The sequence below is a fragment of the Lissotriton helveticus genome, chromosome 9, assembly GCF_964261635.1.
Source record: "Lissotriton helveticus chromosome 9, aLisHel1.1, whole genome shotgun sequence".
In the NCBI taxonomy this organism is placed as follows: Eukaryota; Metazoa; Chordata; class Amphibia; order Caudata; family Salamandridae; genus Lissotriton; species Lissotriton helveticus.
In genome coordinates this window covers 915,207,771-915,226,946 of record NC_136070.1, presented here as the reverse complement: position 1 = coordinate 915,226,946, position 19,176 = coordinate 915,207,771, and the positions used below count along the sequence as shown (strand labels likewise).

The 19,176-nt window shown below is 44.0% G+C and overlaps 1 protein-coding gene across 1 annotated transcript in view; it reads right to left on the bottom strand.

Annotated features, from left to right (window-relative positions):
- Positions 1–19,176, bottom strand: part of LOC144783054 (mitogen-activated protein kinase kinase kinase kinase 5-like) — an 834,532-nt gene that overhangs the window by 453,295 nt on the left and 362,061 nt on the right. Inside the window, exons 5-7 of the mRNA XM_078662226.1 lie at positions 15,431–15,486; positions 15,097–15,144; positions 958–1,000 (exon numbers count right to left, since the gene is read on the bottom strand). Coding sequence (XP_078518352.1) covers positions 958–1,000; positions 15,097–15,144; positions 15,431–15,486 — 147 coding nt within the window. The remainder of the gene's footprint in view (positions 1–957; positions 1,001–15,096; positions 15,145–15,430; positions 15,487–19,176) is intronic.

Sequence of the window (19,176 nt, the reverse complement as noted above, 5' to 3'; positions counted from 1 at the left end):
TTGCACCACCAAGTTCCTGCACAGGAAGAAATGCACTACATGGTGCATTTATTCCCATGCAGAAATGTGCAGTGGCGAACCCATGGTGGTGCCTTTCTAAGGCTCTCCTTTGAGCTAAGACCAGGTATTGCCTTGTCTTAGCTTTTGGCGCTGCCCCAGCCTTGTAAGTATGAGGCAGCGTCAAAAAGCAATGGCTGAATGCCCGCTGCAAAACCCATTGTATGCCCCTTTCACGCTAAGTGAAGCGTGAAAAGGGGCACGTTAAGTGGTTTAATGCCGCTTTGTATATTTACAAGGCAGCGTTAAGACACATTAAGTGACTTAACGCCGCTTTTTAGAGAAGGAGAAGGGGATATCGCCACCAGGACATCCCTAAATGTGACGTTCTGGTGGTGATATCCCCTTGTAAATATGCCCTGCAATCAGTTATTGCATTTTGCAATCTATAGTTATTGAAAAAACAACTGAATCAGGGAGGACGGGGTGAGGCGAGCACTTTTTCAGATTTACCTAGAGATTTTAGCCCCTCTGGGACTGAATCGATAAATCTAGACAACTATTTTGGTGCTGGGCTCTGAAAAATGCCATTGATACTTTGATTTTCGCTCTATGTTTTGAAGTGTGAGCTTCATCTTTATATATAATTCGATCTTTGACATTTTGCTTTGCGAAATGTTGTAAACTCTATCTAAAAATTCGAATGGTTAGGTTGTTTACAATTTTTTTAAACATTTTTAAGGTTAATGAAAAACGGAGGACCCTATTGAAGTCAATAAAATAGCACATTTATAAACTATTCTGGGAGACTCTCTCCCAGTTAGGACATATATCATGCTGGAGGAATTTGGGGATGATCCTTTGCGAATATGCACATTACTTCATTTCAGAAGTACTTACATCAACTCACAGCAGTTTATGCTCAAATGAAACAAGCCAAAGGAAGGAGTACAAACTCACCTAACTTCACTTCTCCGTTGTCGTTGAGAAGTATGTTTGCCCCCTGGAAGAAGTACACAAACAGAGTGAAATTTAAGTAGTCGCTGTGGTTCTTTCTTTCAAAGGTGCTGACAACCCCCTAGGTACCAGTAACAAGTGATGATGCTCCCAGGTAGGAAGGACAACTATTGTGCACTTGAACTGATGGCATTAAGGTATTTTTCCTTGACTACTCAATTTCCATCTCCACCTTGACCACATTCGCACATATACACATACAAGAGCACACACATACACAAACACAATACAAGGAGCCGCAGACACTTAGCAGGAAGTCTTGGGTAATAGGATATGGAAGCAAGAACACCGGGATAAGAAGACAGGCCATAAACACTGACACACAGGAACTGTGATATGGAAACATGGACCATGATAGAGGGCTATGAGGACAAGAAAAAAGCGCGACGCGGACACTGGAACAGGAAGGCAAGGACATTGGGACACGAACACAAGAATTTAGAGACATGGATACAATGCCACTGATAATTACATCATGGTGTTTGAGGTGATTACACTTCCTCTTCCCCCAGGGCGCAACCACCTACCTAGATACAGATCCTGACCACAGAAAATACTGAGCATCATTTTCAGGTCAGCAAATGCATGACATCCACCCAAATAAATTGGATACCCCATCCACCAAGCTCAGAATTCCTCGGCTCCATTTAGAAGAAGTTACCACAGAGCAACTAGGTCACCATTATTTATTTTCCCTCCGCTGGTGTACCAATCAAGGCTAAGTGATCCTTGGCAGGGAAAAGAATCAATGACCCTCAAAAAGAAGGATAAAACTTCAAGCATGTCACAGACATTGATTTTGTTTTTTTCCCCCTGAAATAAATTCATGCCTTGAGAAAATAAAAGGATGTTGATCAGGGGCAAAATGCAAAACTGCATGGCAGCCGGTGTCATTTTACTTGGCCCTTAGGGCTTCTGGCACAGAGCTAGCTTCAGGCTTCTGGCACCCTCGGAAACCCGCCCACCCCAACAGACCATGGACGTAACCTCAGCATCATACTGGACTCATTGCTCACTATGAATCGCCAGGTCAACACCGTCTCCTCTGCATGCTTCAACACCCTCTGCATACCACGTAAACATTCAAATGAATACCCATCAACTCCAGGCAAATGGTAACCCACGCCCTCATCACCAGCAGACTTGACTATGGCAATGCTCTCTATGCCGGAATCAACAAAAGACTCCTCTGCAAACTCCAGACCATCCAGCCGCAACCAGACTAATCCTCGACATTCCATGGTACAAAAAAATCACCCAACACCTCCCCGACCTCCACTGGCACCCCCTTGAAGAAATAATAGCTTTCAAGCTGCTCACACATGCCTACAAGGCCCTCCACAACATCGGCCACAATACCTCAACATCACCTCTGCTTCCATATCCCCAAGAGAAACCTCCACTCAGGCGACCTCGCCTTAGACACCGTCCCGCGCTTCTACAGGAACAGAATAGCAGGAAGGTCCTTCTCCTTCCTCACAGCCAAGACCTGGAACGATCTCCCCCTTCAACTCCGGCGAAGCCCAACACTGCACCAGTTCAGTAAAGGCCTCAACACCTCGCTCTTCGAATGACCCAACGAGGCTGCATACACCCTCCCTCAGCGCCTTGAGACCCTAATGGGTGAGTAGTGTACTTTACAAAAACCCTGATTGATTGATTGACAGCAAATGCAAAGAAGGTAACAAAGAGAACTCGACCAAGAAAACAGTGATCACTAGGGTCCTGATTACGAGTTTGACAGATGGGTTACTACTCCATCACAAACATAACGGATATCCTGTTCGCTGTATTTCGATTTCCATTATATCCAATGGAACGTAGTATGACAGACGGGATATCCGTCATGTTTGTGATGGAGTAACCCATCCACCAAACTCGTATTCAGGCCCTAAGTATGAAGAGAGACCTGGGCCTCTGACAGGCCTGTAAGATTGGGACGTGGGGGGCTGAGCAGTCCCCATTCATTTCTCAGGACTGTGCTTTCTGAGGGCTTCGTGTGGTGACATTTATTTATAGGTTTTAGTGCACTGTTAATAACAGCGAGGCAGCTAACATGGCTAATGCATTAGATGGTGCAGATTCTGGATTTGTTCTGCTTCTAGCTCCCCTACAGAGCATCTTGTTTAAACTACGAACTCCGGTTCCGTTGGTTCATCTCAGCCCCTCAAATAATTCCTACATACCAGCAGTGTGCTTTCCTGGCACTCGTCAGGTCTAAATACTCCCTCTGTCTAAATACACTTGAATGATAGAAAGATGGAACCCCTACCCCCTGGTGTCCAAAAACAATACACATATTGCAGATAATACTGTGCTGATGAACATGAGAGAGAAGTAGACACCAAGGGCCTCATTTATGAGGCCTTGCGTCAGTTTTGCGCTTCCGATGCGTCACTTTTTGTGACGCATCGGCAGCGTAAAACATGCCTCCTGTTGCGCACTATTTACAAAGTGATGCATCTAAGCAGATGTGTCACTTTGTAAACCCCTGCACTACATTATACCTGCGTCAGGTATAATGTATGCAGGGGGTGCGTTCTCCCGCAAAAAGCCTCGTAGAAGTGACGCAGTGAAATCTATGAGATTTCACTGCGTCACTTCTAGGACGCCGTTGCGTCAAAATCTTGCGCCTGCCTCACAGCAGGCGTAAGACTGACGCAAGCCCTTTCACACGAGGCTTGCCCCATGTGGAAGGACGCATTGCTGGAGTTGCGTCAATTTTGTGACACTCCAGCATTGCATCACTTTTGCGCTTACAGATACGTCAGAAATGCTGACGTATCTGTAACTCCTTGCGACATGATGCGTCTTACATTAAATATGACGCATCAGGTATGTCGCAAGGAGGGCGCACTGAGAAGTGATGCATTGCTGCTTTCACACAGCGATGCGTCATTTCTCATAAATGAGGCCCCAAGAGTCTGTGTATATGGCAGCTGTTGCACGTATTAAATGCATCCATTAAGTCATTATATTGATGATAGAATTGTAAGCTCGTGGTAACCTCAGACTGGATAGTGCTGGAGATATTTGCTGCAATGCCAGAGCTCCACATAACTGTGGCAGTGGCAAAGCTGTGGGTATCCATGGAAGGGACAGATATCATACAATATCTCTCATACTTGCCCCGAAAGGGAGTTATAACCTTAGTTCAAATGATATCTCCCACCACCGACTAAACAAATAACAAGATGTATAAAAAGTGCCAGCTTTTCTGGCGCAATGTGTCCTGATCAGGTGTCAGTACTGATTCTGAAAAGTTATCAAGATGAATGGTGCAATTTTTTGTTTACATTATACACACGTCGTTATAAAACAGGTCAGATACCAAAGTCTTGGGTATGGAGGATCGTAATTCCTCTTCACAAGAAAGGTTTATGCACTAATCCAGGCAACTATAGGCAAATCTCTCTTCTAGATGTGACAGATTTTTTTTTCCAAGTATATTAGAAGATCTAGAAGACTGGGCTTTTAGAAAAGGATTTATTCCTAGAGAACAATCGGGTTCTAGAGCACAGCACTCAGTTAAGGACAATATAGTAATTTTACAAATGTTAATTAATAAATTTGCAATTTTTAATCTGCATATTTTCTATACTGTTTTTATAGATTTCGCACCTGCTTTTGAACGGATGATAGACTAACTTCGTGGACTAAATACAAAATCTAGGTAATCCTTTTAACTTACTAAGAATAATAATTACTCTAGACACATCGACTTGGTGCAGAGTACTGACAGGTGGGAGTGAAGGTTTAACAACAAAAATACAAACAGGAAATGGGTTGAAACATGGATGTCTACTGGCGCCAATATTGTTTTCTCTGTTCCTTTATGACTTACCTGCCCAATTCCTTCAGGCAAGAATTGTTTAGCCTAAACTTTGCTCCCAATCTCTCCGTACACTGATATATGCTGATGATGAGTTATCTTAGATTTACCCCAAAATGGATTGCAGCACAACCTTGATTGTATATCGTTCGGATGGTATTTAGGAGTAGAGTCAATGGAACAGGTCAAGATATATATTTTTATCTTGGTAGAATATTTTCTCACAACCTTGTAAACATACACCATGTCTCACAAATAGGGCACAAAGCCCTAGACCATGCTGGTGCTTTAAAAGCATTTTATAACTCTATGGGAAAAGACATTTTATGTACTTATTGGGTATTTATAAAACTAAAAATCTACCTACCTTATCCTACTCTGTGGAATACACCCCCATGGATAAATGCTGTTTTATGAATTTTTATGAAGGAAAGATTTTACGGAAAATTTGTATGGTTGGCCCAGCAGTTCCAGTTCAGGCATTGAGGTTGGAGATTAACTTGGCCAGTGCATATGCCCAATCTTTTGCATAAATATGTTGCTGGGCATATAGCATAATTCATGCTTCAAGTGGTTTCCTGAGGAAGCTTCTAAAATTTGAAACCTTGGTAGTGTCTAAAAGGTACTGGTGTTAGAAAGATTAGAATGTATGACTGATGGCACGGTCATCTGGACAATTAAGACTATTTTTGTTAAACGCAGTCCCGAGATTCAGTTATACTTTGGACAGCATACGTTGCACAAACTTAACAAGCATTGGCAAAGCCAATATGTCTGGCCTATGTAAGAGCTATTGCCTTTGACAATATATTTTAGCGATGTTGTATACCAGAGAGGCTGCTGTTCGGTATGGCTAAAACTTAGTGGGGTAAATGATAGTGGCGTGGAGGTGAGTGGCATAAAGTGGAGTTTAATGGAGTGGCGTAGAGTGGAGTTGAATGGCGTACTGTAGAGTTTAGTGTCATGGAGTAAGTACAGTGTTGTAGAGTGGAAGGGCATTATAACTAAGTGGGACACGCTGTCTGACACATTAATTTCCTGCTCTCCTGTTTTTTCTTTGTCCGGGACTGTGGCTTTGTCGCTGTGCCTCCAGGGGATACCAAGGCGAACTGCCAATTGAGCCCAACCACTGTCTGCCCCACTCTCGCGGACCGCGGACTGCCGGGGCACTACAACCCCCAGGAGGCAGTGCGGCCATGCAAGACCTGCAGCGAGAACACCAGCGCCACCCTTGAAATTGATCAGTGAGCCCCCGTGGCGCGGGACACGCGCGGGCTCGCCCGGGCCAAGGGCGGGCCCGTCCTTGCCCGTCATCGGCTGTAGGAGGCTGGGTTCTTGGTTCCGGTTTTCCACGAGGACTAACTGTTATATGCCTGACACCTGATAAATATTTACATTGTTAACGGTCCCCTTATCTTACATACTGGTGAACACTTATTCGGGACTGAGAGGTTTGCTGGACACTGGTGATTGTTGGCGGGGGGAGCACTCCTAATACGTTTTCAAGTACATTTTGGGTGTTAGAAAATAAGAATATGGGGAAAAGAAAATTAGAGACTACCCCATCTGGCCAATAATCGAAGAAGGATAAGAACCCTAGTGCCTCCCTTATGAAATATCTATCTGGGGTGGTGGGAGCCTTAGATAAACAGATCTCCAACGTTGAAGCAGAAATGACTAAAGAGTCTTCTGCTCACACTAGTTTACGTACCATTAGCTCATCCCCCCAGGGTAATCCCGAGAGCATTGCAACTGTTAGATCAGAAGCAGTAGAGATGGGTGCATACAACGTGGGGCCAATGATATCTTAGTTAATGACCCAAAAAGTGCACCGCTAACCCTCATAAAAGAGTGTGCGTATCCAAAAAACTGGTCACCACAGATTTACCACCGCTAATTCATAAAACACCCATTATACATCAAAAGGTTAAAACCAAGGAGCAGTTACTTAACAGCAAAGTAAAAGGATGTGGCAAAGATTTAAGTAATAGGGCCCAATTAAAGGCACATCTATCGCTGAAATAGGAGGTATCATGAAATCGATCGCTGACCTGACTATTTTTGTCAAAGAGGCAATTAGTACTTTGGGTAAGTGATTGGATTTTATTGAGGGAAGTCTGGCCTCATAGACAGAGCAATTGAAAGCAACCAATAAACAGATTCTTGAATCATGTAGGGACAGGGGATCTATTATTGATCACTACCGTACTCCATTTGACTGCCCGCCCACACACGCTAAGGAAATAATTCAAGCAGAAAGAGTTAGTAGGCAGGGGGGACCGGAGCTTGATAGTTTTGAGGGACCAAAACCATGGGAAACTAGGGAGGATATAGGGAGAGTGAGTAAAAATGATCAAATTTGTATAAATAGTAACAAGTCATCTTTCATAGAAAGTCGGTCTAGAATAGCTACGAGTATGCCAGACATCCCAGATCGAAGCAATAATGTTGATAGTCTCGATCTTCCACCAGCAGCAGCCCCGTACACCTTGATTCAGGCTAATGTACCCTCATCAAATGAAGAGGACAGGGAAAATTGGGATACACTAAGAAATAAATCCCTACTCTACCTAGGCCTAAAGACTGGTCTGACACAAGCTATGTTCAACGCTTTTAAAATGGTAAGGCGTGTAAGCTGGTTTGGACATAGCAAAAAGATTTCTGACGGGGATTGTATTGTTTTATCATTAGGTTCCCCAGCATTAGTATAAGAAATATTGATCCGGGGAGGCTCTAGCACACTCGCGACAGAAGGGATAAAGGTTCTACCCCTGGGTTTCTTCTATCAGCCAAAATTGCTTGCAAATTATAACGTAGCCTCGATGGGTAGTCACCATAATTATCATAATAACAATATTGGGTACAATTTACATGTCTCAAACCGGTTTGGCCCATTCCATTCACTGGAGGAAGTTGATTGACAAATACCTAACATTCCTGTACTAACATATGCGAATTGTGAAGGTCCCCCAATTCCACATGGAGATGGTGAAGGGGTGTCGGTAAGAGAAATAATTAATAATAATGAAAGTATAAGAACATCTAATACGGGAGATCCCTTCACATCAGGCCCAGTTATAGTGGGATATAATGCCCCAGTAAGTCAGAAAGTTGGATTTGACCTGGTTGAATTAGGTGGCAAGGATAGAGAAACTAGTGCAGCATTGAGTATGTGAAGGGTAAAAATGGGGAAGGGAGCGTAAGGGCCATAGGGCCTCATTATAAGCGAACCGGTGGAAAGGTAAAAATAGCCTTTTGGAATATTCATGGGCTACAATCCAAGGTCGACAACCCTGTCTGGACTGATTTTTCTAGAGAGTTGATATTCTGTGTCTACAGGAGACCTAGTTGCTGGAAGAAATACATCTCGATGGCTTTAAGACCTACCACATCCCGGCAAGTCGTTCCACTCATGGGAGACATAAAGGGGGGATTTGTATGTATATATCTAATACGTTTAGGGTGCAGCGGATAAAAATGTTAAAATCAACCTGTTATTATCAAACTGTTGCCGTAGATATTTCACCCTTGGTGGAGTTGGTAGTAATTAATGTTGATAATAACATGGAGAGGGGCAGTGCATGTGATGTTTTATCCGGAATTAACAAGGATATAAAGAAATTGCGCGTTCAACCAGGGAAGGTTTCGATCCTAATTTGGGGCGGGGATTTTAACAGTAATGTATGTACTAAACCCTTGTGCATCAATGGGGACCTGTATGAAGAGGCTATTGGCCAAATGCCACATTTTTCACATTCAATTGTGGGTGAAAGTCTCAACGAAGTCATGGCAACACATGACCTTGGATTTGCAAATGTATTATGCGACCCGCCTATTAATTTTAGTCCCACCTTCGTAGGTCATGGCCATAGCACTCTGATTGACTATATCATTTTTCCCAATCGATATGCAACCTGGCTTGAGGAGTTTAATACCCAACCTATAGGGATTAGTGATCACTTGCCCCAAATTGTTAATATTGTTCTGCCGGATAAAGGCATTGGAACAGTTGCTCAGAGTTTAGCCTGGACCCAGGGCTGTGTGTTGGCCCGGCAGAATGGTTATTCAATATGTTGGGCCAAGAGCGACCCTAAGAGCTTGAGCACTAGGATATTGAATCAAGTAAAAATCCCAATTATTAAGTGTCTACAGGAGGATATTTCCTCCTGTGAGTTATTGTGTGCCTTTTCCGAAACAACCAGGATAATTCAAAATACCTTAAAACGTCCATTGAGGAACCAAAAGCCTTTAAATAAAGGGTGGTTTGACTCACACTGCACTAAAGCCTATTCGTTATTAAAAGCTGCCCTACACAAACCAGTAAAAGATTACGAAGAAATTAGGGGGCTTAGGAAGGCCTACAGATCAGCAAGAAACAACCGTAAGAAAGATAATAAGGAGCAGGCCTGGACATACTTATACGAGGCTTCCCTACGGAGGGATTTTTCCATGTTTTGGGAGGCAGTGAAGGCCCATTTCTTCTCAAATGGAGGGGGAGCTAGGATCGAGGTGGCAATAAGTGAGAACACCTGGGTTAACTTCTTTTCCTCTGTATATGGTTCTGGGGGCGCAGACACAGTGGAAATAAATGAGCAAACAGTTCGAAATTACCAGGCTGACTTTGTCCCCATCAACATTCATTTTACACATGAGGAAGTCCAAATGGCCATAGGAGAGAGTAAAGGAGGCAAGGCCCCAGGGCCAGACGGGACTCCGATTGATCTGTATAAGTTCAAAAATGAGCTATGGTCCCCATTATTGACCCGAGTTTTAAATGCTAGCTGCGAGAGGGGTTTTATTGAATCTTTGTCAGAGTCCATCATAATTCCAATTTTCAAAAAGGGTGATAGGGAAAACCCGGCATGCTACAGACCCATCTCCCTGCTTGACTCCCTTATGAAAATAGCAGGTAGAGTCATATTGAACAGGTTACAACTATGGGCAGAAGAACACAAGATCCTAAGCCCGGTTCAATATGGATTTAGGGAAGGGAGGGGTACAGCAGAACAGGTCCTTAACTTTAACATGCTACATGGAAAATATACTCAGGCCAAGCAAGGGAATTTATTCGCGGTATTCGTTGATCTTAGCGCGGCGTTTGATTGTGTGGATCCCAACAGACTTTGGCAGACCCTAGTAGGATTAAATGTAGAAGCGCCACTCATATAATTTCTGAGACAACTATATGCAGGGGCCTCTGCAAAGGTGAGGTTTGGACTTAAAGGAGAATGCACTAAGCCATTTCATGTAAAAAAAGGCGTTAGACAAGGCTGCGTACTAGCCCTGTTCTGCTTCAGTCTATACACTAATGAACTGGAGGAGTCACTGGTGGCTAGCGTGAAAGACTCTCTGATAATTAATCACAGCAAGGTCGTCTCACTTTTATATGCAGACGATGCAGTCTTGATGGCTAAAACCCAGCTCGGCCTACAAAAGGCCCATAACACCTATATTGAGTTTATGGAGGACAGGGGCCTGAGGCTCAATGTTAAAAAGACATATGTTATGGTCGTGTTATCTAGTCACTGGGAAAGACAAAATTGAAACTACAAAACAATCTCCTATTTGGGGATCTTGCTAGAATAAACAGGATCTTGGGGACCCGCAATTAAGAATAGGGCGTTATTATTTTAGAGGTCGACGGCGGCTTTGATTATGTTTGCTAATAAAATGGGAAAGAGGCCACCGGAAATGTTATTGAAAATGTATTAGGCAAAATGCATTAGTGTGGCTACATACGGAGCAGGGGTGTGGGGTCACAGTGATGTTATATCAATCCAATTAATTGAGAATGCTTTTTTAAGATTTGTTTTAGCAGTTCCCCAAAGTACATCTGTTTTTAACTGTCATAGCGAACTGGGGATTCGCTACATTACGGATGTCATAAAAACACAACCGATGCTATTATGGCATAAAGTCTGGATGTCACCTGATCTAGGTTTGAACCTGGACATAATTAAATATGCAATGGGTTTGGACCAGGCGAGTAAAATCCTATGGTTAAAGTACATCTGTAATCTTTCCAATGGTCTGGGTAGACCAGAATTTTTTAGTAACCCTGATTCCTTAATTAACATTTCAAGAAAAGATCTTAAGGCTTTGTGTTTGAATCATTTTGACCTATTACGATTCGGGCTAGAGACAAGTAAAAACTCAGTGACGAAGCACCAACTTATTTTGACCTCAGTCACTATTCAGCCCTATCTTGATTTGTGTTTGAGGGGGTACGACAGGTATATTCTGACTAGGTTCAGATTTGATTCTTTTTTCCCGCCTGGTTACATTCCCAAACACCAACGATTGGTCTAGATTGCTTACTAAATGTCCTTGCGACAATTTATCAGATCAATCACTACTGCATGTGATCTTTTTTTGTAAATTTGATTCAACTGAACGGGTCAGATGGATCAAACCTTTTTTGAGGCAGGGCTCATGGCGGCAATGCCGCCCGGCCCTTTTGTTTTTACAGTCACTGAAAGATGAGTACTGTGTTGGAATCATGTTGGGTTTTTTAAAAAGTATATTGAGGAAGAGAAAATGTATTAGCTGTTTTTAATCTGAACATGTTTTGTATATTTCTGAATAAATTGTTGCTTTTATGGTTTTATAATATTGAAATCGAATAAAGCATTTGCTATCTATCTAAGTGGCATATAGTGGAGAAGAGTGTCAGAGCTGAGCAGCATGTTGTACAGTGGAGTGGCGTAGAGTGTCGTGAAGTGGTATAGAGCAGAGTGGAGAGGCGTAGAGTGTGTTGAGTGGAGTAAAGTGTTGCAGATTAGAGTGGTATAGAGTGGAGTGAATTTTCATAGAGTGGAGTGGAGTAGAGTGCTGTAGAATTGAATGGCTTTGAGTGGAGTGGCATACATGTGTCATATAGCAGAGTGGCATAGAGAGTGGAGTAGTGTATCATAGAATAGAGTAGAGTAAAGTGGCATAGGATGGCATAGAGGGAGTTGTGTAGAGCATCATAGAGTGGAGTAGTGTCGTAGAATGGCATAAAGTGGAACAGAGTGCTGTAGAGTGAAGCGGTATAGAGTGGAGTAGAGCATCACAGAGTGGAGTATTGTGACGTATAGTAGAGTGGAGTATAGTAGAGTGGCCTAGAGTGAAGTGGTTTAAAGCACAGAGGGGCAGAGTAGACTGGTGTAGAGTGCAGTGACGTTGAGTGCATTGGTTTTGAGTAAAGTGGTGTAGAGTGCATTGGCATAGAGTGCAGTGACGTAGAGTGCAGTGACGTAGAGTGCAGGGACAAAGAGCAGTGTAGAGTAGTCTGCAATGGCATAGAGCAGAGTGGCGGAGAGTAGAGTAGAGAGGCATAGACTAAAGTGCCATAGAGCGGAGTAGTGCAGGTAGAGCGAAGTAGTGCAGTGCAGAGGTGTAGAGTAGAGTGGCATGGAGGGGTATAGAGTGCAGTGGTATAGATTGCAGTAGAGTGGCACAGTGTGGAGTGGTGCACAGTAGAGTGCAGGCACGTAGAGTGCAGGGGTGTAGAGTGGTGCAGAGTAGAGTGGTGCAGACTGCAGTTGTGTAGAGTAGAGTTGTGTAGAGTGTATTGGTGCAGTTGGCAGTGTCGTAGAGTGTTGCAGAGTAAAGTGACATGGTGTGTCATAGAGAATAGTATCATACAGTGCAATGGTGCAGAGTAGTTTGACATTAAGCACAGTGAGGTAGACGGTATCGCTTTTGAGTAAAGTGGTGTGAAGAGCATTGGTGTACAGTGCAGTGGCGTAGAGTGCAGCAGTGTAGAATACAGTGCCATAGTGTGGAGTGGTGTAGAGTGGAGGGGCACTGAGTGGAATAGAGAAGCATAGACTGCAGGCCTTAGAGTAGATTATTTCAGAGCAGACTGAAGTGGCGTAGAGTGCAGTGGTATAGAGTAAAGTGTTGCACAGTGCAGTGGTGCAAAGTAGATTACAGTAATTTAGAATGGTTTGGTGTAGAGTACAGTACTGTAGAATGGACTGATGCAGAGTAGAGTGGCGTAGAGTGCAGTGGCAAAGAGTAGAGTGACATGAAGTCGAGTGACGTGGAGTGCAGTGTTGCAGAGCATACTGTCGTAGAGTGCAGTATTCCATAGTAGACTGTTGTGGAGTGCATTGACATAGAGTGCAGTGGCTCAGAGTAGAGTTGCATAGAGAGCAGTGGTGTAGGGCGCAGTGATGCAGAGTAGAATAGGCTGGCATAGAGTACAGTGACAGAGTACAATGGCGTAGAGTGAATTGGTTATGGGTATAGTGGTGTAGAGTGCATTGGCATAGAGTGCAGTGGGGCAGAGTGGTGTAAAGTAGAGTGGAGTAGCGCTGAGTGCAGTTGCACTGAGTACAGTGGCATAGAGTAGATTGTTTCAGAGTAGAGAGCATTGGTACAGAGTAGATTAGAGTGACATAGTGGGGACTGGCATAGAGTGCACTGGTGTAGAGTGGAGTGGTACAGAGTGGAGTGCTTTTGCGTAGAGTGCAGTGGCATAGAGTGCAGTGATGCAGAGTAGAGTGGAGTGGCATGGAATTGTATAGAGTGTAGTGGCAAAGAGTGTAGTGGTTCGTAGTAGAGTAGTGTGGGGTAGAGTGCATTGGCATAGAGTAGAGTGGCGTATGGTAGAGAGACATAGAGTGGAGTGGTGTAGATAAGAGTGCAGTGATACAGTGTGGAGTGGTCTGGTGCAGTGTGGGGTGGTCCAGAGTAGAGTGGAGTGGGGTAACATAGACTATGCATGGTATGGTAATGGTGCTGCCATTACAGACAACACATCTTCAATTGAAATGACCAATACATTTGCACTCACATACGGTTTTACTGATACAAGTATACAGCACCCAAACGATAATGCACTGTCTGGTAGGCTGCAACCAAAAAATGCATAGCACGCTTCCAGATACGGTATTGCTTAAACAGTCCAAAAAACAGTCCATGGCTTTGGAACATAGTGTATGAAGAGTTATACTTTATTTTAGATTAAGTATCCTCCCTTTGGATAGGTCAAAAACAGGATTCCACCTTGTGTCATTTATGCCGGGATGGAAAGCAAGCGAAACACATACTTTCCTCCTGTTCGGTACTGGTAGCACCACTGAATTGCTTTTTAAATCCATTATATGTAACATTTAATATAAATGAATTAAATCGATTAATTAGTTTTACAATGTCTTCTGAGTATGAATAGGTTTCTTTGTATCCATTAATTTTTTGTTAAGTGTTTCTTAAAGATGATTTAGTTATTATGTATGGTTCAGTGGATAAGTTGGGAAATTGCTGCATTTGTATGATGTTTAAAATTGTTGATGTCAGTTGAGGTCAAAACACATTTTTTAATAAACTGTAACTGACAGATATCATAGTAATCACAGCACCTGCAGAGGCGTGGAAAATCCAAAAAGACCTTAAACTGGAGAACAACTTCCTGCTCTAGAAATATACACGGCGTGTGCTGATGGGAGTGCCACGTATTATGAGAGTGTCATTTCCTTCAGATGAGCACTGAACCAGTATTATCTTGAGGCGATAGAGCACGTTATACTGGTATTCATGTTTTCAGGCCACAAGTCAAAGACTGTATTGTATGGGCCATCAAAGCTTGTTAAATAGCCTCTAGGGAGTAGTTGTTGGCTCAGCAATAATATGGGAATATTGCAAAAGCACATGATCGCGGGAATATTACTTTCCCTATAGGTGACCCATTGGTGGTGTGAGCAGCTGAAATTCAACCCAGGCGTGATCCACCCAGATGCAGAGGTATATGTTAATGTTGGAAATACATTTATTTTTTTAACAACATGATATCCAGAGTATTCCCTTTGCAGCGTGTGAGAGTTTTATCAATTGTTTAAACCCTAATCCCTGAAGCTAGAAGAAAGGAAAGTGCCATGATGTCAATGGAGGCCTCAGTCTAGAGACTAAGAGTACCTAGAAAAGCAAGTCCTGCAATCAGTATGACAGAAACCAGAGAAGCAGAAGGTTGCCTATTGAAGAATAGCATAATTGCCAGACTGTATTAACTTTAGCCAACTGTACAGAAAATGATGCCCTCACACGCCTAACAATCCCTAAAAACCTTAAGAACCTCATTCAATAAAATAAAAACTTTCCTGGAGTTATCTAAATAAATTCTTCTGATGTTGCCTTAGTCAACCTACAGCTTAGTGATCTTGGTTCATTGCTGTAGCCCTTTCTACATCATTTGAGTACATGGCAACATATTAGCAAGAAATAACAATGCAAGAACATTTTCCAAGTTTCCCTTATTTCATTACCTTTATGTCTCTGTGAATCTTTCCTTGATTGTGGAGGTAGGCCAAGCCCTGAATTCACAACGGCATGGGTAAAAAAGACAAAGGGAAAATCATGTGAAAACAGGCATCTTGATTTCCAAAAGACATATTTTTAATAACAGTTTCTGCAGCCAGATCAAATATTATAAATCTTAAGAAAAGGAAACTTCTCAGTCAAACAATTTCAGTGGGCCAGTTTGTCAGATGAAAATCATGACAATGACAATCCCTGAGGCACAGTGAGCTGGGGAAATGGTGGGCACTCGGACAGCCATATTGCTTTTTATGGTTGTGAAATGGTGCCCTTCAGCCTCACCTGCAGCATTTCTCGGCAGACATAGGCAATCTGATGCTCAGACAGCGGTCCTGTCACTGTCAAAAGAAAGATATTCAACATTAGTCGTCATTAGTATGGTCTTAGTACAGCCAGATCGTCGAGAATTTCAACCATTTCTGCTGTGCATCATGTCCCGGCCTTTACACTAACTGCAATCTGACCTTTACCCTGTACAATGAATCCAATGCTAAACTATGTTACACCCGCCAAGCTACAGCATAGTAAAACAGACAGTCTGAAACTGCCTTAAAAAGATGGTGCTATAAATGTGTATCTGATTAAACAAATATATTTTCAGAAAATTAAATGTCAAGTCTCTCATGGCCATGTCACAAAGTAGGGGTGGGATCATTTTTCAGTACGCGAATATTCGTGAATCGGAAAGAGTTATATGTCATGCTAATTAGTTTTACCTTCGGGTACAACTTTGTAGTCTTCCTTTGTGCGGCAGTAGACCTGTGCTTGTCTATAGGTCATCTGGTCTCATCTTGTCGGACCTATGGTGGATGTGTAAGATGGTCACAGCGGTTGCACAACTCCTAGCCAGGCAGCTACAATACCTGCCTGAGCAGCTGGAAGCTGAGCGCGACTGGTCATCGGCAAGCTTATGTGTCAGATAATGGGCTTTGATTGGTTGACAAGCTGCAGCGTGACTGTTTTTGAGGTAGTTGCGAATTTACAAAGGCTTAAGTTGCACTGCACAAATGGGATTTATTTAAACCTCGTAAGATTTGGCACAATTTAGGGCCTTATGTATGAAGCCCGGCGTCACATTTACGCTGCCGTTGCATTACTCATTGTGACGCTGCGGCGTATATATGTGCCACGTTACGCCATATTTATGAAATGATGTATCTGGGCAGATGCATCACTTCGCAAACACCAAAGCTACATTATACAAAATAATGATGGATTAATCCAGATCTGTGACTGGGGGTGAATGTTTTGCCATTGTGCAACATTCCGTCCATCATCTTGAGTGTTTTGCTGTTCACCCTAAGTGGGAAGGGTATGCCCAGACGTGGGTCCCATGCTCACTACGCCACTGGAGTCAAGCTATCCTGGCTGAAAACGGCTGATAGCCAGAACTGGTCCTAGGATGCTTGATTCCGGTCCAGGGAAGACATGGGGCCTCATTTATGGGGCCGCGCGTAACTTTTACGCCGTCGGTGCGTCACTTTTTGTGACGCACCAGCAGCGTAAAAAATGTGCCTTGTTGCACCATATTTACAAAGTGACGCATCTAGGTAGATGCGTCACTTTGTAAACCCCTGCGCTACATTATACCTACGCAAGGTATAATATATGCAGGGTGGCGTTCTGACGCAAGACAGGATCATAGAAGTGACGCAGTGAAATCTATAAGATTTCACTGTGCCACTTCTAGGACACAAATGCGTCAATTTCTTACGCCTGCTGTGAGACTGACGCAGGCCCTTTCACATGGGGCTTGCCCCATGTGAAAGGACACATTGCTGGGGTTGCGTCACTTTTGTGACACACTCCAGCAATGCGTCACTTTTGCGCCGTATAGATACGTCAGAAATACTGACGTATCTGTAACTCCTTGCGCCATGATGCGTCATACTGTAAATATGACGCATCATTGGTCTCGCAAAGAAGGCGCAGTGAAAAGTGACGCATCGCTGTTTTCAAGCAGCGATGCGTCACCTTTCATAAATGAGGCCCAAGGCTTGGCCGTTCGGGCTGGATTGTTCCCATGAGGCACAGGGTCAAGACTAAGCATGGGCGGATTTTGCGGATCCACGATTCGCGGATTTGCGTATTCACGGATCGTGGATCCGCAAAATCCGCGGATTTTGCGTATTTGCGGATTGGCGGATTTGGGGCGGGGCTTCCATGCGAGTGCACATGGCTCTTGTGTGTAGAAAAGGTCAGAGACCGATCAGTGCCAGAAAGTACCCTGCCCTTGATATTTATTCAAGAAGACGCCACCGCTTTGTGCCATACCTCTACTCAACTGGAGGACTTTCTACTGGATAATCAGTAAGTGCTACCTCGTTGGGTAAATGTATAGTGCCTTTAATACACTACAGCTGCCTAAAGTGCCAGAGAGTTGTCTACAGCGACCAGGTGTGTGTTACTATGCAATCGAGCCGAAGGGCGCAGGGGTCCCTTGAGTGAGCTATTATAGTGGGTAAATGGCGGGAAGACGGTGCACACCACGAGTGTGTGGGCGGGGCCAAACGGACGAGGCTTCCATGCGAGTGCACATGCCTCTTGTGTGTAGAAAAGGTCAGAGACCGATCAGTGCCAGAAAGTACCCTGCCCTTGATATTTATTCAAGAAGACGCCACCGTTTTGTGCCATACCTCTACTCAACTGGAGTACTTTCTACTGGATAATCAGTAAGTGCTACCTCGTTGGGTAAATGTATAGTGCCTTTAATACACTACAGCTGCCTAAAGTGCCAGAGAGTTGTCTACAGTGACCAGGTGTGTGTTACTATGCAATCGAGCCGAAGGGCGCAGGGGTCCCTTGAGTGAGCTATTATAGTGGGTAAATGGCGGGAAGACGGTGCACACCACGAGTGTGTGGGCGGGGCCAAACGGACGAGGCTTCCATGCGAGTGCACATGCCTCTTGTGTGTAGAAAAGGTCAGAGACCGATCAGTGCCAGAAAGTACCATGCCCTTGATATTTATTCAAGAAGACGCCACCGTTTTGTGCCATACCTCTACTCAACTGGAGTACTTTCTACTGGATAATCAGTAAGTGCTACCTCGTTGGGTAAATGTATAGTGCCTTTAATACACTACAGCTGCCTAAAGTGCCAGAGAGTTGTCTACAGCGACCAGGTGTGTGTTACTATGCAATCGAGCCGAAGGGCGCAGGGGTCCCTTGAGTGAGCTATTATAGTGGGTAAATGGCGGGAAGACGGTGCACACCACGAGTGTGTGGGCGGGGCCAAACGGACGAGGCTTCCATGCGAGTGCACATGCCTCTTGTGTGTAGAAAAGGTCAGAGACCGATCAGTGCCAGAATGAACCCTGCCCTTCATATTTATTCAAGAAGACGGGGATAATCTCCTTTGCCTGATTTTCGATGGTATATTTGGGAAGAGGGCACAGCTGCCTGGCCTGTGAACTATTTTACGATGGCGCCGGCAAGCTGCCAGCGCCATCCTAAAATAGTAACTAAATTAGCTTCAACAGGAAGCTCGAATAGATAAAATAAAGCAGATGCACGAGTGCCTGCTTGATTTTATCTATTAGTGCTTCCTGTTGAAGCTAATTTAGTTACTATTTTACGATGGCGCTGGCAGCTTGCCGGCGCCATCGTAAATCACTTACAACAACAGGCCAGGAAGGCTTGAACTTTTGGCCTCGAAATCCGCCGCTCGCGGATTGCGAATTTTCGGTAAATTCGCGAGAGTTCGCGGATCGCGGATTTACAGAAAATTCGCAAAATCCGCGAGCGTAGCGGATTTTGCGCTCATGCTTAGTCAAGACTGATTTGCATAAGGCCATGTCTAACCTGGGGTGGCTTGGTGAGCAAAATAACGATGGATTAAACCCAGATCTGTGACTGGGGTGAATGTTTTGCCATTGGGCAACATTCCGTAATCATCTTGAGTGTTTTGCTGTTCACCCTAAGTGGGAAGGGTATGACCAGACGTGAGTCCCGTGCTCACTACGCCACTGGAGTCAAGCTATCCAGGCTGAAGACGGCTGATAGCCAGAAACCGCTCCTAGGATGCTTGAT